The sequence below is a fragment of the Hyphopichia burtonii genome (genome assembly GCF_001661395.1).
Source record: "Hyphopichia burtonii NRRL Y-1933 unplaced genomic scaffold HYPBUscaffold_2, whole genome shotgun sequence".
Classification (NCBI taxonomy): Eukaryota; Fungi; Ascomycota; class Pichiomycetes; order Serinales; family Debaryomycetaceae; genus Hyphopichia; species Hyphopichia burtonii.
This window is the reverse complement of record NW_017963729.1, coordinates 1,174,414-1,199,446: the sequence shown is the minus strand read 5'-3', so window position 1 is coordinate 1,199,446 and position 25,033 is coordinate 1,174,414. Positions and strand designations below refer to the sequence as shown.

Sequence of the window (25,033 nt, the reverse complement as noted above, 5' to 3'; positions counted from 1 at the left end):
ATAAATGTGGTTAGTTTACTTTCTAGTTTCCTATTATGTTTTAAATTTGTTTCCCTGATGGCATCCGGTCTCATACTTTTTTTTTTCACTTTTGTATGTCTAACGCATTGCAAAATCTATAGAGTTCAGCAGAGAAGTATTTAATGAAGAGATTCCATGGGTTTAAGCGTTATAATAAGGCTCTGTACCTTATTTCCAGAAGATATGCATCCATAGATTACCTTGTGGGATCGATACCGAAGCCTAGTCTGGTTCCTACAATAAAGCCATCTTCTAAACCCGAGCTAAAAAACTTACCTCCTAAAGATATTAGGAAACTTATTATTACTCCACTACAGTTGAATGATTATTTCCGACATGAGTTGTACCAGAAACCCAAAGCTCAACAAATCACCCAATCCCAGGCAATATTCAGCAGCACTAAGAATAAACACGAATGGTCGCATGCCAAATACGATGAGATTCCTGATATTAAATATAATAGATTGACTAAGTTGAAAGAAGACCAATATAAGAAAATGGACAAGTATAAAGCTAGCGAGTACCATGAAACCTTTTTCAATTCTAGAAAAACTTTTGGAATTGTTCCTGAACATTTGAAAGTTTTGCCAGAAGTGTTACTCTTAGGGCATACCAATTCTGGGAAATCATCACTTGTAAATACCTTACTTCTTAATAGAGAAGAAAACAAATCGGTTAGTTCAGAGACCCAGCATGCTTTTGTTTCGAAAAGAGCCGGTTATACTAAAACTTTAAGCTCCTATAACGTTGGTAATAAAGTTCGTATAATCGATAGTCCCGGTTATGGGGAATTTGGTGATTCAAAACAAGGTGAGGTTGTTATGGACTATATACAACAACGTCAAGTGTTAAGAAGAGCTTTTCTTCTCATTGATTCTATCGAAGGATTCCAAGAAGAAGACTTGGTATTAATCGATAGTTTAATTGAAGAAGGAGTTCCTTTCGAACTTATTTTCACTAAAGTTGACGAAGTTATACGCAAGAATTTCAGCAAGCTCAAATTGAAGCTCAACGGACCGCTTAGCCCAGATCAAAGGCTTAAAAATGGTGAACTTGTCAAACTTGGCAATGAAAGGGTTATTTCTCATTTTGATCGACTTTTAGAAGAGAATGGAGTAAAAGATTTAGTAACGGTTCCAAAACTTCTTTTCAATAACGGACAAACCAACGATTATATTGCAATGAGACATGGCTATAAAGAGATTAGGCTAGCTATTCTACAAAGTTGTGGGATAATCGAGTGATTGTTTTCAGTTTGATTTCAAAATTTAATATATTTAGTGAATGAAAGAAAAATATAATAATAGACAAGGAAATATACAAATGTAGTTTAATAAAAAAAAAGGGGGGGATTAGGAAATTGAAAAGGGTTCAAGTTGTATACAAGCGTTATCGTAACGTATGTTTTATTTTTTTTTTGTTTTTCGTTTTCTTTTTTTGCAACTGGAGACCTATTCTCTCCAAAGCAAAAAGGTTCCTTTCCTGGAGAAAGAAGCAAATGCAAGGGGATTCAAATCATGCAATAACATATTTTTGATTTGGTCAGCTCTATTGATGTTAGACAGTCAATCTTTTAGTTATAAGAACTATTATTTTGAGAGCCTAGAAACGGCCCCCTCTAGATCCACCTCTGGCACCACCACGGCCACCGAATCCACCTCTAGATCCACCACGGCCACCAAATCCACCACCACGGCCACCGAATCCACCTCTGGCACCACCTCTGGCACCCCCACGACCACCAAATCCACCTCTGGCACCACCTCTGGCACCACCACGGCCACCAAATCCACCTCTGGCACCACCTCTGGCACCACCGGCAGACTTTCTCTTTGGTTTAGGACCAACTTGAGGAGGTTTTGGTAAAAATCTTTCTAGAGGTAAAAGTTTATCAGGACCAATATAAAATTTATCACCTTCTTTAAAAGAAGTAGCAACAACCCCTTCGGATGGTTTGATGGTGAAAAAAACTTCATTAAGAGGACCCAAGATTTCATCAACTTTACCAACTTGGGTCTTGTTTTCTAAATAAATTGGGGCATTGAAGTATGGAATTTTAACATTAACTGAACGACATAAAATATCACCTTCACACGCTTGCATGAAAGATCCCATTTCTAAAACGGTATCTGGAGGACCTTGTTGAAATTGTGATGGCCCGGTTCTACCACCACGGCCACCTCTGAATCCACCTCTACCTCTGTTCATTATGGATATATATTCTTGTAAGTACGAAGTAAAGTATAGTCTTCTTTTCTTTCAATATAAAATTTTCACTTTTTCTCTGAAAGAAAAAAAAAAAAAAAGGAAATGCTCATCGAGCCCCACGACATTTCACCCATGCCAATGTCGTGAAAAATGTCGTGGTGGGTGTGTGGGTGTGTGGGTGTCCCTCCGTACCTCCGTTACTGCCTGCTAGTCTTAATACCTGGCAGTACTTCCATTGAATCATCCTGGAGCTATCCTATTCGGCTAATCGTAATTTGCAGTCGATTTGGGTTACTTGAACAAAAACAAGACTCCAAACAACGGCAGATCTTGCATTCTTCCCTTTCCCGTTGGTGCTACTCGAGAAAAGAAAGGAATGGCTCGGTTTTCTCTCGAATACAACCCTACTTGTTCGAATCGCAGCCTCTTCACAAAGATATCCTATTGATATACGTTAGATCAACGCTATTCGGGGGTAATTAACTATTGGGAAACCGGGGTCGTGTAATCAGGTTGGAAACCGCTTTACCGATTAAAGCGATTAAAGTGTGTACGTAGCGTACAGAATTCCAACTAATTTGTGTAGTTTTTTTCCCTCAATTTGTAAGTGCTCGATTGAGGTTTGAGGTTTAATCGTATTACTTCAAGATTCACAACCAATTGCTTCTTTTATTATTCTTTTCATATAATCTTTTAACCTGAGATTGATTTTTCAAATAGTTTGTAGATCTTCTTACTGTCATTGATCAATTAATCATGAGTATATCACTGGGTATGTTTATTTGATTTGCTTTTGGTTGCTTCTCCAGCTGGGGAAGCTAACCGCCAATATAAATTGATGATTTTAATACTAATAATGATAGCTTCTCCATCGTTCAAGGTGGGTCTTTCGCCTGATGAAAAGAAATTATATGCTCAACTATTTAAATCCTTAGATCCTGAAGGAACCGGGATTATCACTGGGGAAAAGGCCAGAACTACTTTTGAAAAATCTGGCTTGCCTCCAGCAATTCTTGGAGAAATTTGGCAAATAGCTGATCAGAACAATTTGGGGTTTTTAACTCAGTTTGGTTTCTGTACTGCCATGAGATTGATTGGTTATACCCAAGCTGGTAATCATCCTTCTGCTCAATTGGCAGATTACCCTGGTCCTCTTCCTAAGTTTGCAAATTTGAACTTATCTTCTAATTTTGCTCCTCCAAATGCTTTACAACCACAATCAACCAATAGTTCATTTATGCAAACTCAACCAAGCTCAATTGTTCCTTCCAATCCTGCCACTAACCATGCAGTTCCTCAGGATCCAATACCTAAAGTTAGTCCAAGTGATTTTCAAAATTTTAGTAAGTTGTTTATTAAAACAACCGGTTCTGCTACTAATGATTTAAATGGGGCTAAAGCAAAAGATATTTTTCTTAAAGCTAAATTACCAACTTCAACTTTAAGTCAAATTTGGAGTTTGGTTGATAGAGATAATTTAGGTTATTTGAATTTGGGTGCTTTTGTTGTTGCAATGCATTTAATTCAAGGTGTTTTAAATGGTTCAATCAAAGAATTGCCTCCTTTCCTTCCAGAAAGCATTTGGCAATCTGTTTCAATTCCCGAATCAACTAATCAACCAGGTTCTCGTCAAATCTCTCAAAATTCAATCGGATCTCAACAAACAACTATTAATCACCCTCCTTCATCTGGTACCGCTCAAAGAAATTTGTCAACAAATTCTCAAAATAATCCTTGGTCAATCACTCCTGCTCAAAAACAACAATTCGATTCCATTTTCAATAGTTTAGATAAAGCCCACACCGGTCAATTGAACCCTGATCAAGTTGCATCCTTTTTAATGACTTCAAAATTAAATCAACAAGATTTGGCAAACGTTTGGGATTTATCTGATATTCAAAATACCGGGATTTTCAATAAACTTGAATTTTCCATTGCTTTGTTTTTAGTTAATAAAAAATTATCTGGTGAAACTTTACCCAATATAGTTCCAGATACTTTGGTAGAATCAATCAAACAAGCTGAAGAATCTACGCATGCTGTACCAGAACAAGCTCAACCTCAGGTTCCACCTCAAACGACTCCCCAAGCTGCTTCTCAAGCTGCTGTAAAACCTCAACAACCAATGGCTCCTCAAAAAACTGCCATGGACGATTTGGCTGATATATTCGGGTCCTCTAGTGCTGTTTCTTCTCCTCAAACAGCTAATGCTCCATTGGCAACTCAAACAAGTGGGAACCGTGGATTACAGAACCGTCCATCGAGCAGTGATCTTTCACCCTCTTCTAACTTGCCAAGAGTTCGTCATAACTTGACCGGGTCTTTCAAGCCAACTTCTTCATTTGGTCAAAACTTGATGCACAAACAGCCACTCCAGTCTCCAAAAGAAGATGATGATGAAAATTTAATCGGTGATGATGTAGTTCAAAATAAACAAGCTTCTGCTGATATTGCTCAACCTCCTCAACCTACTCAGCCTGTCGAGCCTACTCCATCTGCTCAACAAGAACGAAAGGCAGTTAACTATGATGCTTTAAGAGCCGTTCCTCCACCTCCAGTTAAAAGTACCAGTAGTGGTTCTGTGCCTGTTGCTGAACCCCCAGTTACTTCAACTCCTCCTGCTAATGATAGAAGTATGTCTGGGAACTCTGATTTATTGGCTGATAAAAGCGCCATTTCTGGACAATTGTCTCAAGCTACTTCAGACATTGCTAACATTTCCAATCAAGTTAAATCATTGACTAGTCAAACTACTGGATTGCATGAAAAGAAATTAAAAGCAGAACAAGATCTTCAAAGAATTTTAAATACAAAAGCTGAATTTGAAAATAAATTGAAACAATTGAGAACTTCTTTCGATAATGAAGTTAAACAGGTTGACCAAGTTGATGCTACATTGGCCTCTGCTAAAGAAGAAACTGAAGCTTTGAGATCTGAAGCTTCAATTTCTGAAGCTAAACTTAACCATTTGTCAAGTCAACTTAATGAAAAACAAGTTACTTGTGAAGACTTGCAAAAGAATAATGCATTATTAAAAGAAAAATTAGGCTACTTAAATGTCGAAATTTCTGAATTAGAGAAACAATTGGAAGCTAAATCAGCTGAAAACCAAAGATTATCTAATCAAGCTTCTGTTAAGAAATCTCAAGTGCAAGTCTCAATTGTCAAGACAGAAGAGTTGAGAAATAAAATCGCCGAATTAGAAAATTCCAACAAATTGTTGCAAGATGAACACGATAAAGCTATCGAACGTGAACAAGCTTTAGAAGCTGAAAGACAACAATTAGCAACTAGACAAGCTGAAGCAACTAATTTTAAACCTACTACTAAATCTTCTTCTGGATCAAGTCATGGAAAGGGTTTGGCTGCAGGTGCTGCCGTTGGTGCTGCCATTGCTGGTGTAGCAGGTGCTGCTGCTTCTCACTTAGGTTCAAGCAAGTCGGACGATGCCGATAATGCTACCTTGAATCAAGAAGAAAAACAAAAGGAAATCGATCCTCAGGAACATCCTAGTGATGTTAAACCATCAGGATTTAGCGTCGGTGCTCTTGTTGATGAAGTTAAAGATAAGCCAAGTGCTGATATGACTGGTATCGATGATTTACAACAAAATGATCCGACTAGTGAACACTTCCCGGAACCAGAAGCCGTCAGGGATACCGTTGTATCACCAGGGCAATTTGTCAGTGTTCCTGAAATGAAAGAGGATGAAGTTGATGAAATTAATAATAGATTTCCTGATATGAGTGTTACTGATCGCGATAACAGTACTGACCGTGATAATGTAACTAATCAAACGGCTCCTTCATCAACAAATTCCTATAGACATAATGAAGATGGTGAAACTCCTGTCACCTCTCCAAGTAACTCCGATTTTCAATTCCCACAAAATGCAAATGCAGGGGTCGTTGGTAGTCTCGTTGGTATGCCTGGTGTATTAGTTGGTGTACAAAGGACTGACTCTTTGACTTCGAGTGTCCAAAACAATGCTGCTTTATCCGTTCGTGACGATAATATTGATGACATTAGTGACCGCGATACCATCGACAATGAAGTAGCTACTGCTCAAGGTAGAGTCAACTCCCCACCTACTAGTTCAGGCACGCGTACTGAACAACAAGGACACCAAGAAGATTCAAGTGAAGGTGAAAAATTATCATCCGGTGTAGAATCTTTCGAAATAGTCAATGCAGAAGAGGCTAGAGGTGTTGATCAATACAACTTTCAAGAAAATAAAGAGGCAGAACCATCCAGTGCTCCAACAGAAACATTCGTCATCAAAAATCCGACTCAAGCACAAGATGGTGAAGAGTTCCCACCAATAAGAGAGCTCGACTATGACGAGAGCTCTTCGTCTGATGAAGATAACGAACAAGATAGGTTTGATGATGCTAATGATAATTTCCAAAATCAAAGCAATGATAAAATTGTTGGAGCCGATCTTAGATCAAATGCACCTGTTACATCTGAGTTACAGCCAAGTAAAGGTAATGACTTTGATTCTGCCTTTGATGACTTGACCCCTGCTGCTGAAGAATCGAAGGATAAGAATGCAGATCTTTTTGCAGACGAGTTTGATAATTTGGAAACTGCAAAACCTGATACTAATCCAGAAGATTTTGAAGCTAATGAAGATTTCGGCTTGAACAGTGAATTTACTGAGGCCCCAGTCAAGCAATCACACGCACCCTCTTTTGAGCAAAGTACTGTTCCTGAGACTAAAGAAAGTAATGATGAATGGGAGCAATTATTTGCCGGGTTTGGTAATGCACAAGCTCAACCTCCAGTTCAAGCTCAAGCTCAGTCGCCAGAACCTCAACCGATTACTCAACATGTGACATCACATGAATTACCTAGGGTTTCTAATCTTTCAGCATCTCAAGAAGATTCTGTTCAAGAATTGGTAGGTATGGGTTTCGATGAAAAGACTGTTGTTGACGCTTTACAAAAAGAAAACTGGGATACCGAAGCCGCTACTAATTACTTGCTAGACCATGCTTGAAATTTTTAAATGTTTGTTTTCTAAATCGTTTGTATTAATTTTAAAGAATTTTATTGTTTCTGTTTGCGTTTTATAATATATTGTTTCTAGTTTCTTATAATTTGTTTTTTCATAAATTTAGTGTAAGGGGTCATCTGTTATTCTATATGTACGTTTTGTTTTACATTATTCTCAACTACAGCGTATTTCAAGTTAAACACAGACTTTTATTAAATTCGATATTAAGATGAGTCTCTACTTGAAAGCAGAATCCAAGGCATTTTCAAGGTCACCTACGTCGAACTCTTCTTTATTTAAATCTTTCAAGTCCTCTACTGGTCTTTCTGCAGTTGGGGTTATTCTGAAAGCATGACGGTGAACAGGAGTATCCCAATCAACAATAGCTGAATGAACAGTTCTTCTGTTATCCCAAACTACAACAGTATTTGGTTCCCATTTGGCTCTCAATTGTAAATCATGGGAGAGGTCAATGTGGGTATATAAGAACCTAAGTAAATAGTCAGATTCCTCTTCTTTCAATTCGACAATCTTTCTTGCGAAAGGTCTATTTAAATAAATGGCCTTTTCGCCAGTAACTGGATGGGTTCTGATTAATGGATGTATGTTTGAAGCAGGTTTTCTTCTTTCAATACCACCCAAACGAAGTGAGTTGGAAGCTTGATCTTTGGAAGTGTGTAAGACATGTAAACCAGCTAATCTTTTTTGAAATTCTGGTGATAACCTCTTATAAGCTTCAACGGTATCAGCAAAGATAGTGTCTCCGCCTGATTCTGGTCCTTCTAAAACACTAAAGAAGGTGTATCCAGGAGGTTGAAGTTCGTAGCTTACATCACTGTGGAATGAAACGTTATTATTCTTATTGGAAAATATTCTATCGAATTCAGTTGGGTCAGGGCGTCTGTAAGTAATGTGTAATTCAGGGTATCCTCTTGGGGCTCCAGAAGTTGGATGGATATGTAACCTACCAAAATATTTACCATAATCAACTGCAAAAGCAGGACCCTTTTCACCAAAATCTTGATCTCTGAAAACAGCAACTCCTCTTTTAGCAACATATAAAGCTAATTCATCTTTACCTTTATCACTTAATTCAGAAAGTTGAACCCCAAAAACTTCAGTACCAAACTTTGGGGTAATATTCTTTTGTTTGATTTCTTGGTCTTTGGGGAATAAGTTTGGTAATGTTGGATCAGCTCTCTTACCAGGATCTTCGTGTTTATAGAACTTTTGAGCTGGAAATTTCTCTTTTGGATCCCATGTAGGTAAGAATTCTGGGTGTTTGGAAAGAGCTGCACTTTTTCTATTAATAATTAAAGTACCGTCTTCATCAATTTCATCAGTACCGTGATAGAAGTGAATATCGAAATTACCAAATGATTTAGTAGCCATTATGAATATATTATTGAATGTTTAAATTTAATAAATCTGAAAATAACTGCTGGAAATAAGTTTTTTCAGTTCTCTTTTATATGTTTTCCTTAATGGTATCGGTTGATTCAAAACTTATTGATATTCGGATGCTAAAGTCAGGTAACACCACAGTTTTACAGGTATAGTTATTTGAATGGCGTCCGAACCGAGCCTAGCAGTGGCTGCGAGCCGAAGCTATGCTGATAGCGGCGGTCACGTGCTTATTGCAACCAATTCTCAAAGTTGTTGCAACCATTAAAAAAAATCACAACAAAGAGCCACAATCTTAACTTTTAAACTTTGCTGTTTAAAGCAAATGAATCATCCCTTCAGTGTGTGGGGAAGATCATATCCGATTGGGCCAGATAATGGATTGAATACTACATTAATCATCGATGTAAAAACAATTATCGGATTGATATTTGAAGAGAGAGAGGTTTGTATACAATAATTATTTATTGGAAAGATTTATTCAATGCGTGTTCGATATCTGCAATGGTATCTTCAGGCTTATTTAAATCTTTCAAGTCTTCAACTGGTCTTTCAGCCTGAGAAGTGATTCTGAAGGCGTGACGATGAACAGGGGTATTCCAATCAATGATGGCAGAATGTACCGATCTTCTATTGTCCCAGACAACAACGGTATTTGGTTCCCATCGAGCTCTTAATTGTAGGTCATGGGCTTGTTCGATATGAGAGTATAAGAATTTGAGTAAATAGTCGGATTCTTCTTCTTTCAATTCAACAATCTTTCTTGAAAACGGTCTGTTTAAATATATTGATTTTTCCCCAGTTACTGGGTGAGTTCTAATCAAAGGGTGGATATTTGAGACCGGTTTTCTTCTTTCAATGCCTCCTTGAGTCTTCGAATTAGACGCTTGATCTTGAGAAGTATGTAAGACGTGTAAGCCAGCTAACCTTTTTTGGAATTCTGGTGATAATCTTTTGTAAGCTTCAACGGTATCAGCAAAGATAGTGTCACCGCCTGATTCTGGTCCTTCTAGAACACTAAAGAAGGTGTATCCGGGAGGTTGAAGTTCGTAGCTTACATCACTATGCCAATTCACTGCCTGGTTTCTGGTGGCAAACACTCTTGAAAATTCAGTTGGATCGGGACGTCTGTAAGTAATGTGTAGTTGCGGATGACCTCTTGGAGCTCCAGAAGTTGGATGGATATGTAATGGACCAAAATATTTACCATAATCAACTGCAAACCCGGGACCATGCTGATTAAAGTCTTGATCTCTGAAAACAACAACACCTCTTTGAGCAACATACAAGGCCAATTCATTCTTACCCTGATCATCTAATTGAGAAAGTTGGATCCCGTGGATTTCAGTACCTAATTTAGGGGTTATATTTTTTCTCTTATATTCAATATCCTTAGCAAACAAGTTTGGAAATGAAGGATCGGCTTTCTTACCAACATCTTCATAATTAAAAAATTTTAGTGGAGGATATTTCTCACTTGGATCCCAAGTAGGTAAAAATTCAGGGAAATGGCTTATATCTCTCGAGGATTTATTGATAGAAAGCACACCATCCGAACCCACTTCGTCTAAACCTTTGAGAAAGTGGGTATCGAAATCACCATATCTTTGATTTGAAGTCATTGTAGATTGATAATGTAGATTGATTGAAAGTATCCACGATAACCAACCTGTTTATATAGTGGTCTGGGTGTGGCTACTGGAACATTCGTCATTTTTTGCAATCAAGCCTACCCACAGTTTTTGAGACACTCGTACGATTCATTACAGGTTAGAAATATTCGATAATAAGGTATTAATCTATACGTATGCAAGAATTGAAAAAGGAAAATATATAAATAGTAAAATGTTAATGAATGAAATGAACCCAACCTCCGTGAAAAGACATAAACGTGAAAAGAACTAAAACTATTTAGCATGAATTTGGCACAATTCATTTTCGCTATTGAATGAAGTAACAATAAAGTGAGTTTTAGATTCTTTAACTTCTTTTTGTTCCTTTTTAACTGACTTAGGTTTGGAAACCTTATAATCATTGGTTGATGATGGAGGTAATAATAAAAAGTTTATATCGGTAACTGCCAACTTCCTTGTATCAGCACGAGGAGACAGTATAGGAGATGGATAAGCATGAGCACCTTTAGTAACATCAGATTTAACTTCTTCTTCTTCAGCATTGACTAATTCTGGAGAGGAAGTAATTGAAATTGGTGATTCAACCTTGATGGCTTCTTCCTTCTTCTTCTCACACGAATCGGGCCACGAACAGTCCAAAAAGTTCCTTATACATGCCTGGCATTTCCCATCTTCTTTATCCATATCACACTTCTTCTTTCTTCTACGACAAGTAAAACATCCAGTTTTGGTTCTTCTTTTAATTGGTTTATCCTCTAATGCGTCACCACTACTAGTGGATTTTTTGGATGCGGTTTTCTTTGTTTTTTGCTTAGTTGGTGCTGCAAAATTCAACACTTGTTGATACTGTTTATAACCCATAATAAATGAAGACTTGACTTGGTTAATGAAGAGAAGAACCTATAACTTCATGAAGTAGTTATGAAAAGTTTTTCATGAATCATCATCAGGGAATCCATGCTTTGCTTATTTCTTTCTCTTTGACGAGAACGGAAAGAGAAGGAGGGAGATCCTTGGGGGGTTGTCTGTTTCCAGTAACCGTGTGCGCGCTGGGTTTCCCTCCAGGGGCGGCCCTGGGCCTTATCCGGCTGCTGTTGCTGTTTTCTGCTGGGTCGTGGACCTCCGTACCGCCCGGCTGCTCGACTGTAAATGGCAGCCAACAGAGACTCCAACAGTTGCAAATATACATCGCTTCACCATCACTACTTCATCACTACTTCATCACTACTTCACCATCACTACTTCATCACTACTTCATCACTACTTCATCACTACTTCATCACTACTTCATCACTACTTCATCACTACTTCATCACTACTTCATCACTACTTCACCATCACTATCGTGGATCAACAATTTATGTCAGTATGTGTAGAAGTATCAATGGTTCGGTACATAGATGGGCAGGCAGAGTATCAAAATATATATTAGTCAATTAGTTCATCAGATCAGTTCAGTAAATTTAGTAGATCAGTACAGTAGACGTACAATTCAGTAGACGTACAATTCAGTAGACGTACAATTCAGTAGATCGGAATAATCTACTAGCACGGTCATCTCTACGATTCTTCTCAGTTGCTTCTCTCTTCCTACATCTCTACAATCCGGTCGCTCGATTCTTCGGTCACTCTTAGTTCCCTATGATTACGTCTTTCAATACAGTTATCATACCTAAGTCATCTGGAAACCTTGCCTAGTACGTAATACCACATACATTCAGTAATGTACTGTAATTATTACTCTGTTAACGGAAACACTTAAAGTAAATAATTCTTGTTGGTCCAATAATTCTCAAATTTTGAAAATATTTTGCATAAGTTTTAAAAAATTACATTAGGATTCACTATTATCAATAATATATGTATTGAATGCTATTTACAACGAATGAAACTATTGTTAATGTAATGTACAAGAGTTGAATTAAAATTGAATCAATTTTCAACTGAAATGAATAAACTGATATAATCAAATTTTATGTCTGTTTTCTTTGAAAACATGTAATGGAGACCAGATACCTCTAACAGACTCATTAACAGACTTAACTTTATGATTATACTTGTATAATGGATTCCCACTACTTTGTGAATGCTCATGTAATTTCTTTAAAACTTCTGAGTCTTTCAAATTACGAACATCAACATCCTTAACAACGTCATTATTATAATGGAACTTTAATTGCGGGTGTCCACTTCTTTTAACTATGTCAAAAACAATTTGTGGTTTGGTTGATGCTACTTTATTCAATTTCCCGGATTTTAATAATTCACGAACTCCATTCGATGATCCACCCCAATTACAGTATTGAACTGTCACTCTATGACATGGAACAACGAATGCTCCAACACCGTTACGTGCTAACGAAGTCTTAGGTATGGCTTTCACGGGCATCTCAAAGTCTTATTGGTAAGCAGTACTAATAAAGCAATGTTCTAGTGATATTGTTCTAGTGATATTGAAAAATTATCATCTTTCGTTCGAAGAAGAAAAAAAAAAAAAAAATCCATACGAAAAGTCGTGTGAGAGGAAAATATAAACACCCGCACACCAAAAAATTATTGATTTTAGCTGCAACTCAAAGATAACCTACAAATGTAACAATATAATATCTAAAATGCCTAAAATGTTGAATTATTATACATAATGACTTTCAAAATCGTTAAGGAATTGAAAGTAGAGAGGGGAAAAAAATATAAAAGTAATTAAATAAAGTGAGAAGAAGTGAAGTAGAACATGAATGCAAAAAATCAAATTAATGAACTCAAAATGAATTATTTGTATGAATTAGTATTTTCGAGAGTGACGTCTGAATCACGTTCAACATTCTCATCTTCACTGGCAATGTCATGAGCAGCACCATCCTTTGAGATCTTATAAAATTTATTTCTCCAAAAACCATCATCACCCAAGATTTCTTTAGCAACCAAAGTATAACCACCCCAATATGGTAACACTTTAGTCCAAGCAATCCAATAAATAACCCCAATAGCGAAAATCAACCAGGTGACAACTGGATGAATCCAATAAGGTAAATCTTGATAAACACTTTGTCCACCAGTAGGAGGAATATAAGGAGCAGCTACTAAATAAAGACTTGATAAAAAGAAGAAAAGAGTAATTGGGATACTTGCTTTAATTGGAGGATTCCAAGCTTCTAAACCTCTAATTTTCTTGTACTGTAAATACAATAACCCACCAGAGATAGCAGCATTAACAATATTTAATGGATAAGAAACTAAATTAAGAACAAGGTTAAATCCATCACCAGCAGGAGGAGCAGTAATTGTGACGATACAAACAATCCAATGTTGAGCCAAACCAATAAAAGGAGATTTGAAAGGTTTTGAAGTAGCCCAAAATCTTGAAAATGGTAAAATACCTTCTCTACCTAAAGATTGAACAATTCTACCTTGAGAAAAGATAACTGACATGACATTCCCCAAAGCAGAAAGGGCAACAAAGACAGAAGCAGCTTTTTCGGCGGTACGACCAAAAGCATATTTGAAAAACGAAGCTGCAACAATTCTACCAGAGGAGGCAATTTCTTCAGCTGGAACAACGGCAAAATAAGCAATATTAACAAAGATATAAAGAATTGCCAATAAGATAAAAGCAGAAGGAGCAGCGACTTTTAAAAGTTTAACTGGATTTTTAACTTCACCCAAGGCATAATTAGCATTTGAATAACCAATATAAGACCAAATGACATTATATAAAGCATTAACAATCCCGTATCCACTTGGATCAGTACCTTTAAAAGCATCAACAAAATTATGAGGATCTTTAAAGTCATTTGTTTTAATACCACCACCAAGGGCAACCCAACCGGTAACCGCAATGAAAAGAACAATTCCAAGTTTGAAAACTCCCAAAACATTAGCAATAAATAATCCAGCTTTAACGTTTAACCCATTAATTAAAAAACAAAAAGTAATAACTCCTAAACCAATACCTCTGGCATTCCAAGTACCAACCTCAACACCAGCAGCATTCAATAAATACTCACCAACAACAACTGAATTACCAGCTGCCCAACCTAAAAAGAAAACATAACTAGCGTACATTGCAGTAACGAAAAACTTTGGTTTTCTATAAATATATTCCAAATAATTTTTTTCTCCACCATTTCTTGGAATGGCAGAACCTAATTCCATATAAACCAATAACCCGGTGAATGCAATTATAGATCCAGCAGCAAAAATCAAAAAAAAGGCCCCGACCGATCCAGAAAATTCATAAATAGTTGAAGTAGTAACGAAAACACCAGCACCCAAACATCTGTTGAAAATAAGAAATGTGGCTGAAATAAATCCAATCTCTTTGGTGTTTTTATCAACTTGAACCATAGCAGTAGCTGATTCTTGATCACTATAGTTTAATGATGCTGCATCATTAAATCCGGTTGCATCTGGTGAAGATGTCTTTTCGGACACCGTCTGCTGCTTATAAAACTTACTAAACCCCATTGCTAAGTTTTGTAAATGAAAATAGTTGTTCTCCAAACTTAAAATGAAGAAAATAACCTAGAATATATATCAATTATTCATTTATAAGAGTCACTTTTACTATGAACAAATGAACCAAAAAAAAAAAAAAAAAAAAAAAAAAAAAAAAAAATTGCCTGCAAAAACACCGTAGTTATTTTCCAACCTTGCGACACCGGAAAAACGATTCACCTAAAGCCACGGTCGGATCTTCTTCGAACGCCTTACACATCTGGAAACACGTCACGTGCACACAATACAATTCTTACCCGGCAGCACCCCCGTATTGCTGTTCTTGCAATACGGCGATGAGCTGCCATTTCTTTTTCACTCGCTACAAAAAAAAAGATTCATTTGCTTTCAAGGTATTCTTTAATGCAATTGAAGCAGCCACAGTGACAAGCAGAACTCCTCAGTTGGCACTGGAACCCCTGGAACCACTGGGACCATTGGCAATTGTCTTGGAATGCAGCAGTGGGAAAAGTGTGGATTGTTGCAGGGCCCTCTTTGTTAATTAAGGCAATTTGAGTAGGCCTTGGGAAAATGTAAGTTCAACGTTCGCTGATTGAATGCGAAAAAATAATGAAGAAGAACCGGGGTTTCGTCACCTCACGTGACAAGACACCCAAACATCTTGGGTTTTGATTGTCCGAAACAGGAAAACACAAAATTGTGGTTGCAAGAATCTAATTAAATCCATGATTAAACGGCCGCAACAATCAGAATTAGATCAATTGGAATAAAGCCTTATGGTATTTCATGGCTTGCCCGATGCCTTGCATGGAGTTCTTGCAAAAGTACGAACAAGCAGTTGATGAACAAATCCAAGAATTGACCAATACAAGAATTGAGAAATACAAGAATTGAGAATTGGTACAAGCAGCAATTGGTGAAATACGCTAACCATTTCGTTGGTCTATGATTAGTTGTAAATAAAAGAATGTAAATCAAAAAGGTAAATCAAAAATGTAAATCAAAAAGCAAAAAGAAGAGTCTACAGCACGATGGTTTCCATTATGGTCTCCCACTAACGTACTCAGCATCGCTCTCAGCAGCTTAATAATTATTGATCGGACGGGTAATCATGCTTTATGCTGGATATGGCCGTAGACATTTTACTGCAAGTTTTGGTTTGTTATGAAAACATCATTTTCAGCATCTAGGAGTTTAGTGCTTCAAAAAAAGCTTTTGATCCTTTTGAAAGATCAGGACTTTCGACTATCGCAGAAGCAGGAGTCAGAAAGACTTCCTGCGTTATGCAGAAAGGCTGCGAAAAAATTGGTATCTTATTGTATTACGGCACTCAATCTCTAGCTTAAACTAAATAGTTCCTTGGAACTCCTTCCAATCAACACCAACCATCTCTATCCCACAAATGAATTCAATATGGGTTTTTTGACTAAATATAGTCTTTCCCAATCTAGGTATATATCAGTAAATAGCTATAAAATATATATTTTTATATGTCAAAAAAAAAAAAAAAACTTATTACTTCAATTTCAACGTTTGAAACCTCTCCGTATTATTCACTGTTAAAATAGCTGAAATTGAATCAGTTTTAACAAAATTGGGTGTTTTTTACGTACAAATGTTCATTCGATTTTTTACACTTATAGAAATTTCTTTTTACCTTGCATGCTACATGAATTATACCTATATTGAAGACAAGTTACAATGATGTTACTGCGAAACGTATATATCTGAACTTCTGAACTACTTGCAAGTCTACTTTATACTGTATTAGGATGTCTCGCTGTGTTTACGGCTTGACTCGTAATTGATCTTCTATGATGCACGTTATTAGATCCCAATGAAACCACTAGCCTCGTTGGAATTAGTGATTTAGTACTCTGGAAGAACTACTCCAGTAATGTCATCTCAAATATATTCACTCAGGGGTCAATCCAGCATTTTTTGGTCATTTCCTATTTCTTCGTTCAACTACCTTAGTCCTACTATCATTTCGACTATCACTTTTGTGTTTGCCAGAGTCTCGGTCAACCTGTAATCTTTCAAATAAGTCTTTCCCACTGAAATCTTCACCTATCGTATCTCTGCCAACCTGAATACTGTCAAATAAATCTCTTTCGCCAAAATCTTCTTCCATTAAATCTTTCTCATTGGAGTTTCTCGATATGAAATCCCGACCATTATCATTATTCGATGGTCTTTCCAATTCCTTTGGTCTAAAGCTAATCGGTTTTGGTCTTTTATCTTTCCTCCTTGGAGTTTCTACATTGCGTCCTCGCTTATTACCTCTCTTGCTAATTAACAATTCTGCACGATTCTCAGCCATGGATTGTAACTCATGTAATGAATACTCTTCGAATTCTTCAGGCATAAAGTATCTCAATCTATTATCAAGACCATTCATATAAATCTCAATCTGCATCTTGGGTGAAATCTCCATTGGGCCACGTATATTGTGCGGACCCATCACCGATAGATACATATGATACTCATCAACAGTATCATTAAAGTGTCCATTGTACTCATTAATCGAGTACGCCCCTTGTCTATGTCTGAGTACTTTCCGTCTTAGAATTTGACCATAATTTGGTGGGAGATACCTATCGATAAACTTAGCTCGAAACGATACCCAGTCCAAAGGGATATTCGCCAGAAACTCCTGTTCAAGATACTCTCTGGCTTCTCTGATTGTCAATTCTCTTAGCGCATCGTTGATACTTCCATATTTGGTTAAAAGTTCTTCTTCATGGTTATCAATATAATAAAGCCAAAATATGAAGTTTGGTGTGTATCCGTATTTATCACGCCCTGCTCCCTTAAAAGCAGGAGCTGGTTTAAAGTTTAAAACCTTCGAATTAGAATCTCTTTTTGGTGAAGTGGAACCTATATTTGAAGTAACTATCTTTATCTTATTCGAGACCGGAGTTCTATCTTTCGGGCTTGGATTATCTGGAATTGAGTTTCTGTTCAACGTTGTATTCTCTGGAGTAATTTCTCTTTTTGCAGGTGTCAAACCTCTATTTGCAGGTGTCAAATCTCTATTTTCAGGAGTCAAATCTCTATTTGCAGGAGTCAAATCTCTATTTGTAGGTGTCGATTCTTTGGTTACAGTATCATTCGTTATATTGCCATTCTCTGGCACATCGGCTCTGCTTTCGGGTCTTGAAACTAGCCTTGGTAGAGTAAAATCTCTGTAAGCTGGGATTGGATCTGTATTTTCAAGATTTTTATCAGTAATCGAATCTCCGTTCAAATTCTCATTTGTTGAATGGGCTCCTGGAACCAGAAATGCATTCTCCAAATTTGAGTCTCCATTTGCAAGATCTTTGTTCAAATTCGTATCTACGCTATTTGAATTTGACTCTCTTTCCATTGGTGCTAAAATTCTATCCATGGATATTAAGTTTCTATCTATTGGTGCTAAGTCTCTGACTACCGGACCCAGATATATATTTGCTGGACTCGAAAGTTTATGAGCTTCTAAAGCCATTCGCTGAAGTTCCTCATTTTCATTAATGGCTTTTACAATATCATCTTTATTGGCGAGTACTTCTGTCATACGAACTTTCATTTGTTCATCCAAATCAGAAACCTTCTTAATATATGACATCGTCATTTCCTTTTCTTTGTTCATCCGCTCAATGGCTTCTGCAATGTGCTTCTCCATATCTTGCATCAACTGAATAGCAGTGTTGTTTATAGTATCTCTTTCTTTAGAATATTGCTGGATCAAACGTGTCACAAATCTATCACCTGGGCTTTCCGGAGTGTCACTAGGAACAAGCCGCCACTCCATGTTAGGATTCTTGCCTACTATTGAAATCAATTTGGTCCAAGCCAATGATAGTTAATTCCCAAGAGCTATTATTCATTAAACAGCCGCCTTAACAATAAAACCTTTAAATAATTACTTGATGTGTAAATCGCTATTTCTCCTTCTCTTTAAGACCTTACTTTCGGCTCAGCACAACTTAACTTGTCAATGAAAACCTTTTCCCTGTGTCAGTCAATCAATCTCAAATGAAAAAAGTGTATCCTCACTTTTTCTCCGGACTTGATTAATCGCTCCATCAGATCCAAAACCATCTGCTTCAACCCCATTACCAATTATGATAACCAAGGCCATCTACTTGTTTCACTTAACAAGAGTGTCAAATACGAAGCAACGATATACTCCGCAGTAAGACTAAACATTAAGGTAAGTGAAGCTTTTATGCTTGCTCGCTTATTCGGTCAAACCTGTATCGAATTTAGCAAGCAAGCTTTTCGCAGACATATATATATATAGCACTCTTTGGATATCCTGAACCTTCAGCTGGGGATTGATTAGTAACAGTTACAATAGAAGTATGGCACCCTCGAAGAAACCAAAGTTGGAAAGACTTGCGTCTTTTTCAAGTCCCTTCTACCCTCCTACAATGACAAAAAGCACAGTCAACAATAAGTATAAGAAAGACGAAAATAAACCTTTCCATATCTTGAAAAAGACCTTGGAAGACACCCAAACAGAAAGAGAAAAGATCAAAACCGGTAAGAATGTTGCTCATTTGTTCACTAGAGACTTTAGGCTTGGAGATAATTTTGCATTATCTCAAGCTAGCGAGTTGGCCCAAGAATCAGAGGTTCCGCTTATTAGTTTATTTGTCTATTCCGAAGAAGATTTCCGTTCTCATTCAGTGAGTCCATTCCAATTGAGGTACAGATTGAAATCTCTTGAAATTGTCAAACAGGATTTGAAGAAGAAGAATATTCCCTTGTATACGCTAAATGTCGATAAAAAGAAAGATATCAATTCTTCTATATTGAAATTTTTAAAAGATTATGAGATTTCTCACTTGTTTGCCAATATAGAGTATGAGGTTGATGAATTGAGACAGTTCATTGACTTGACAAAGTCCTTATTGGAAAACAAGATCTCTTTCCAACCTTTCCATGATACTTGTGTGGTGAAACCAGGTGAATTGGCTACAAAGTCCAAAGGAACTCAGTATGCCGTTTTCACTCCCTGGTATCGTGCCTGGGTTGCTTACTTGGAGTCTTTGGATGATCCTTTCCCCAACTACCCTCAGCCAGAGGCCAACTCCTCAACTAAGGGTTTGGAAAAATTATTTGAATCGAAAATTCCAGAACCAAAAAGTGATTTTTATAAACTAAATGCTAAAAGTCTGGAATTTTTCGATAAGACCTGGAGTGTTGGTGAACATAATGCTGAAAAGCAGTTATTGGATTATATAAAGTCTAAAACAATTAAACTGTATGATGATTTGAGAAATGAAATTAGCACCGATGCAACCTCTCATATGAGTCGTCACTTGGCTTCGGGTACTGTCTCTTCAAGAACCTGTATAAGACTCATTTTAGAAAATAACTTGGTTTCCTCTTTAGCAAAAGGTCCTTCGGGAATAACTGAATGGATTAGACAGGTTTCGTGGAGAGATTTTTACAAACATGTTATGGCAAACTGGCCTCATATTTGTATGTTTAAGCCTTTCCAAGTTGAATACGACGATATTGAATGGGAATATAATCTTGAACATTATCAAAAATGGTGTGAAGGGAAAACAGGTTATCCAATCGTTGATGCCGCCATGAGACAATTGAATGAGACTGGGTATCTTCATAATAGACCAAGAATGGTGGTTGCTAGTTTTTTAAGTAAGCATCTTTTAATCGATTGGAGGTGGGGTGAACGTTACTTCTTAGAGCACCTAATCGATGGAGACTTTGCTTCCAATAACGGTGGCTGGGGTTTCAGTTCAGGTGTAGGAGTTGATCCGCAACCTTACTTTAGAATTTTTAACCCTTGGACCCAATCTGAGAAGTTTGATAAGAATGGTGACTATATTAGAGAATGGGTTCCGGAATTGAGAGAGATCGACGATTCGAAAGGAATACATAACCCTTATGATCATGGATTTGAGGACGTCGCTGAAAAAAATGACTATCCCAGACCAATTGTCGATCATTCTTTTGCTAGAGAAAGAGCCTTAGAGAGATACAGAGGAGAATAATTGTTTCCCAAGCTACAACTTCTTCAACTAAATGTCATATCGAATCAGTTTTATGTATCAAATGCAAACACTTTTTTATATACTTTTATTTTGATGGAAATCAAACCTCAATTCAAAATTTTTTATGTACTATATACAATAAACTCAAAGCAAACTTTTGATTGATTCTTCAGCGAGTTTCAAGTTATCTGGAGAACCAACTAAATAAATGAAATTAGAATTCTTTTCATTGGATCTTGGAACAGTAATGAAAGTATTGGTTTTTGATCTAATATCATTAACTACAGAACCTAATGGCCCAACAACCTTGGTGAAGGAGGAAGGATTAGCAGAATAGAACCAAGCAGCAGCACTAGCATTTTTAGCATTTTCTAAACGTTGGTTGATAAGTTCTGCTGCTTTTTTAGTATCTTTTTCTTCACCTTTTAATCTCCATGGAATAACAGTCTCAGAAATTTCACCTTCAGCAAGAGATGAAATAGTGAACTTAGTCTTCTCATTATTTTCTGGGTGTGCTTCTTCTGGAGGATTTGGACTTGCAGAACCAGATAATTTAGAAGCAAGTCTAGTTAAAGTACCATGCTGAACTTCAACTTTGTAATCATTTTTCAATTTTTTGAAGATGGCACCTTTTTCAGATACTAAGGAATGATAACGTTCAGGAACATCAATGGATACATTCCAATCATCTTTGGTGATTTCATCTAACTTGGCCTTCAAAGCTTCGATTTTGTCTGGTAAACCAGACAATTTAACAATTGTACTTTGATCGTTTGGTCTTGGAATATCAATAGAGGTTTCATAAGTCTTTTGTAATTCTGAACGGATGGAGCCACCTGGACCAATGATTAATCTATGTTTTTCTTTAGGTAATTCATATTCAACAATAATGCTAGCTTCTTTGAGAGCAACAATGTCTTTGATTTGTTCGATAATCTTATTAACAATGGCTTTGTCACCTTGAGAAGTGACTTCATCAGAGCCTGATCCTTCATTTGGAATGGTTAATAATTTATAATATCTATTTCTTGGAACATCAGCACCCCCAGCTTTGGAAATTATTTCTCTCATGACTGAACCACCTTGACCGATTAAGTCACGGTGATATTTTGGATTAACATTAATTGAGATGGAGACGAAATTTTCAATTTCGTCAACAATGTCATTAATTTTTTTGGCAGCTTCTTTCAAAGCAGATTTAGAACCAGTCAATTCAAGTTCAGCATAACCAAGTTCTTCTTCAGAGTTGTTGGATCTATTGAATCTATATTCAACACCACTACCATCAGCTATATCTCTGATGGTTTCACCGGATTTACCGATGACTCTTGGAACGGCCTTAGTTGGAACTTGAATGGTTTGCTTGAACCCGTTTTCTTTTTCGAATTGATGCAATTCCTTTAATTCTTCAACAGCTTTAGCAACACCTTTGGATGGTCCTTTGATGGTGACTTCATCCTTTGATTTTGGAGCATCAGCAAAAGTTGATGGAGTATTATCAGCAGAAGGGAATCTGATTTTAACATTATACTTATCTTGCAATCTATTAATATAGCTAAAGTTTGGACCAATGATTCTTCTATGATATTGATTTTCGATTCTTAATCTTTCCAAAGATTCATCAGCAAATCTTTTAGAAGAAAAAAGAATATCGGACTTAGCTTCTTCAGCATTCTTCTTAGCACCAGTGATGGTGATTTCTGATTTAATTGATTTATCATTACCAGCATCTTTATTTTCATCAGTAACATCAATTTTGACACCATATTTTTCCTTCAAAGATTGAACATTACTACCACCTTTACCGATAATTCTAGATAAAACAGAGGATGGAACTTCAAAGGTAGTCTTGAAACCATCTTTATATTCTTTGGCATCAGATAAAATGGATTCAATATCTTTCTTGATCTTATTAACTTCCGATTTAATACCGTGAATGAAAACTTCATCTGCTGATTCCCCGGATTCATTAGAATGCAACTTAATTGTCACGGAGTTTGGTTCAACAGATGATAATACAGCATTCAAGGTAGTATTTCTTGGACCAGAGATATTAGATTGTTCATCACTTGGAATGGATAAAGTGAGAGATTCCAAATTAGCAGCTAATTCTCTCAACTTGTTGAGAGCTTCATCAACTTTGTTGAAACCTTCAGATGATTGAGTAGTATCAACAAAATCGAAATCAGTTTCTTCAGATTCTTCGTTTGAGAAAAGAGTAATGTTTTTACCTAATACAACATAAGAAATGTTATTGGCAAAGGCAACTTCATCAATTGTTTTTGGAATTTGGTTGATCAAGAATTGATCGATATCAGAAATAACCTTAGTTTGTTCTGGAGTAATTTTGTTAACCAAGGTGACAATAGATTTTTTAGTAGCTTTTGTTTTTTCAACATCATTACCTTTAACAACAATTTCAATTGGAATTGAAGCAATTGAAGAATCTTTCAAGGATTTGACAGATGGTGCATTAACACTAACATCATGTTCGTTAGAAATTTTTTCAAAAGAACCATTCTTGCTTAATAAAGCAGCAACAGATTTGACATGAGGTAAATTTCCTTTATGGGCTTTAGCCATATCTAAAACTTCAACATTATATTGAGAAGTAGTTTTTCTGGCACTTTCTTTTGCAAAAGCCAATTTTTTCTTTTCACCAATGAATTTAACACTAGATTCACTATGACGAGGTAATTGAATCAAAACATTGTGTTCTTCCAATACAGAATCAACAGGTAAGAATTGGTGCTTAACTTTTGGAATTGGAACTTCTTCAGTAACTATCTTAGTAGAAAGAGTAGAAACAATATCCTTGATTTCATCTTTTGCTTCTAAAGCCTCTTCTCTATCACCGACAATAACAATCTTTGATGACGAAGATTTGTAGCTTGGAGCTGAGATATCCAAATCAGGGTATTTAGCAATGACTGGAGAGATAGCTTTAGAAACAAATGGTTTGACAAGATCATCGATAGTGACTCTAGTGGATAAATTCTTTGTTTCTTCTTTAACAATGGCTAAGATTTGAGCCTTAGCATGTTTACAACCTTCAACATCCCCTTCAATAGTAACATTAACGGTTTGAGCAAAAGCATCATCATCGTCGTCACTATTAGATTCAGTATCTTGAGGATTACCAACATCAATTTTGACTTCATTTTCTTGAATTATTGACTTAATAGTACGGCCTTGTTGACCAATAATTCTAAATCTAACGGCAGCAGGAATGGTAAAAGCGACAGAAATTGGTTTAGTTAATTTTTTGATAACAATTCTTTTAGCTTGTTTAACTTGTTCAGGCTTACCGGTAATCAAGAAAGTTCTCTTTTTAGTATGTTGAGAAGTAGTACATTCAATGTTAGTATTTGTTTCAGCTTTAACATTAGTTAAGATTTTAATAAATTCTGGTCTAGCAACATTCAATTGATCTTCAGCGTCTAATGAAAAAGCATCTTGAATGGTAGAAGCCTTGAATTTACCATTGTTAATACCAATAGCAGCAACAGGCGATCCGGCTTTTAAGCCAGAACCAGACATAGCGTTATTAGAAACAGAATTTTTAATACCAGGACCCCAAGAAGGAGCAGAAGCAGAAGAACCATTAGAAGATTTCTTACCACCCAAAGTTGGAAAAGCCGATTCGTCAGCAATGGAAGGAGGATTAGCAGCAGAAGAACCAGTAGAAGGTTGATTATCAGATCCATTAACCCCATTTAATTCAAAATTAGAGTTAGAATCAGAAGAAGAATCAATCGAATCGCCTAAATAGGTACCGTTGACACGGGCGGCAATAATTTCAGCTGGAGTGGCCATAGCGGGAAACTTGGAAAAAAAAGGCAGTACAAAGAACTGACGTGTAACAACAGCAGTAATAACAAAATGGCAATGCTTTTACTAGGAAAGTTCTGATAAAAGCAGCAGGAAGAAGGGTATCGAAATTAGTATTACTAAATCAAAATATTCTATAAAAGAATGTTCACCTTCGTAAGTTGGTTTAAAAGTTTAAAAGCAAATCAGTAAAGCGTGAAAGCTCTCAAAACGATCAAGAATAGTTAGGGGAATTGGTTGATGTGAATGAAACCGAAGAATTAAAAGAGGTTAAATCTAATAATTTTTCAAAAATTACGTGGATCATACTAAATTACTAAAGAAGGACACAGTATTGTTGAGTATTTCGCATTTTTCATTCCGTTTTTTTTTTTTTTTTTTTTTTAACGTTATATGTTTCCTGTACATAACTATACGAGTCTAACTAAATATATTTATTAATGTTAGCAGACTATCAGAACCATAGTCTTAAT

At 36.4% G+C, this 25,033-nt stretch overlaps 11 protein-coding genes across 11 annotated transcripts; 3 read left to right on the top strand and 8 right to left on the bottom strand.

Moving 5' to 3' along the window:
* Positions 1-39: 39 nt before the first annotated feature.
* Positions 40-1,265, top strand: HYPBUDRAFT_135597 (uncharacterized protein; the record flags this gene model as incomplete). The annotated part of the gene is made up of 1 exon (XM_020219576.1): positions 40-1,265. The coding sequence occupies exon 1, from the start codon at positions 144-146 to the stop codon at positions 1,263-1,265; it is 1,122 nt and encodes a 373-aa protein (XP_020077939.1). The 5' UTR covers positions 40-143.
* A 208-nt stretch (positions 1,266-1,473) lies between these two features.
* Positions 1,474-2,304, bottom strand: GAR1 (H/ACA snoRNP pseudouridylase subunit). Its single transcript, XM_020222952.1, has 2 exons — positions 1,773-2,304; positions 1,474-1,710 (listed from the first exon to the last, which is right to left on the bottom strand). The coding sequence occupies exons 1-2, from the start codon at positions 2,227-2,229 to the stop codon at positions 1,682-1,684; spliced, it is 486 nt and encodes a 161-aa protein (XP_020077938.1). The 5' UTR covers positions 2,230-2,304; the 3' UTR covers positions 1,474-1,681.
* A 640-nt stretch (positions 2,305-2,944) lies between these two features.
* On the top strand, positions 2,945-7,362 carry CTA3 (Cta3p). The gene has a single exon (XM_020220864.1). It carries the CDS (start codon positions 3,086-3,088, stop codon positions 7,229-7,231), a length of 4,146 nt encoding a protein of 1,381 aa, XP_020077937.1. The 5' UTR covers positions 2,945-3,085; the 3' UTR covers positions 7,232-7,362.
* A 103-nt stretch (positions 7,363-7,465) lies between these two features.
* Positions 7,466-8,620, bottom strand: HYPBUDRAFT_104697 (TauD/TfdA dioxygenase family protein; the record flags this gene model as incomplete). Its single annotated transcript, XM_020218367.1, has 1 exon — positions 7,466-8,620. The coding sequence occupies one exon, from the start codon at positions 8,618-8,620 to the stop codon at positions 7,466-7,468; it is 1,155 nt and encodes a 384-aa protein (XP_020077936.1).
* Positions 8,621-9,096: 476 nt separating this feature from the next.
* Positions 9,097-10,254, bottom strand: HYPBUDRAFT_105688 (TauD/TfdA dioxygenase family protein; the record flags this gene model as incomplete). Its single annotated transcript, XM_020218431.1, has 1 exon — positions 9,097-10,254. One exon carries the CDS (start codon positions 10,252-10,254, stop codon positions 9,097-9,099), a length of 1,158 nt encoding a protein of 385 aa, XP_020077935.1.
* A 285-nt stretch (positions 10,255-10,539) lies between these two features.
* ZCF3 (Zcf3p) lies at positions 10,540-11,127 on the bottom strand (the record flags this gene model as incomplete). Its single annotated transcript, XM_020223469.1, has 1 exon — positions 10,540-11,127. One exon carries the CDS (start codon positions 11,125-11,127, stop codon positions 10,540-10,542), a length of 588 nt encoding a protein of 195 aa, XP_020077934.1.
* A 1,105-nt stretch (positions 11,128-12,232) lies between these two features.
* Positions 12,233-12,655, bottom strand: HYPBUDRAFT_147398 (mitochondrial 54S ribosomal protein mL43; the record flags this gene model as incomplete). The annotated part of the gene is made up of 1 exon (XM_020220047.1): positions 12,233-12,655. One exon carries the CDS (start codon positions 12,653-12,655, stop codon positions 12,233-12,235), a length of 423 nt encoding a protein of 140 aa, XP_020077933.1.
* A 225-nt stretch (positions 12,656-12,880) lies between these two features.
* MUP1 (Mup1p) lies at positions 12,881-14,822 on the bottom strand. Its single transcript, XM_020220863.1, has one exon. The coding sequence runs from the start codon at positions 14,728-14,730 to the stop codon at positions 13,036-13,038; it is 1,695 nt and encodes a 564-aa protein (XP_020077932.1). The 5' UTR covers positions 14,731-14,822; the 3' UTR covers positions 12,881-13,035.
* Positions 14,823-16,468: 1,646 nt separating this feature from the next.
* On the bottom strand, positions 16,469-18,877 carry HYPBUDRAFT_152153 (uncharacterized protein). The gene has a single exon (XM_020220862.1). The coding sequence runs from the start codon at positions 18,512-18,514 to the stop codon at positions 16,667-16,669; it is 1,848 nt and encodes a 615-aa protein (XP_020077931.1). The 5' UTR covers positions 18,515-18,877; the 3' UTR covers positions 16,469-16,666.
* Positions 18,791-20,801, top strand: HYPBUDRAFT_192204 (cryptochrome/photolyase family protein). The gene has a single exon (XM_020222950.1). It carries the CDS (start codon positions 19,068-19,070, stop codon positions 20,727-20,729), a length of 1,662 nt encoding a protein of 553 aa, XP_020077930.1. The 5' UTR covers positions 18,791-19,067; the 3' UTR covers positions 20,730-20,801.
* Positions 20,802-20,837: 36 nt separating this feature from the next.
* On the bottom strand, positions 20,838-24,795 carry HYPBUDRAFT_120682 (uncharacterized protein). Its single transcript, XM_020219244.1, has one exon. The coding sequence runs from the start codon at positions 24,543-24,545 to the stop codon at positions 20,874-20,876; it is 3,672 nt and encodes a 1,223-aa protein (XP_020077929.1). The 5' UTR covers positions 24,546-24,795; the 3' UTR covers positions 20,838-20,873.
* Between the last annotated feature and the right edge of the window lie 238 nt (positions 24,796-25,033).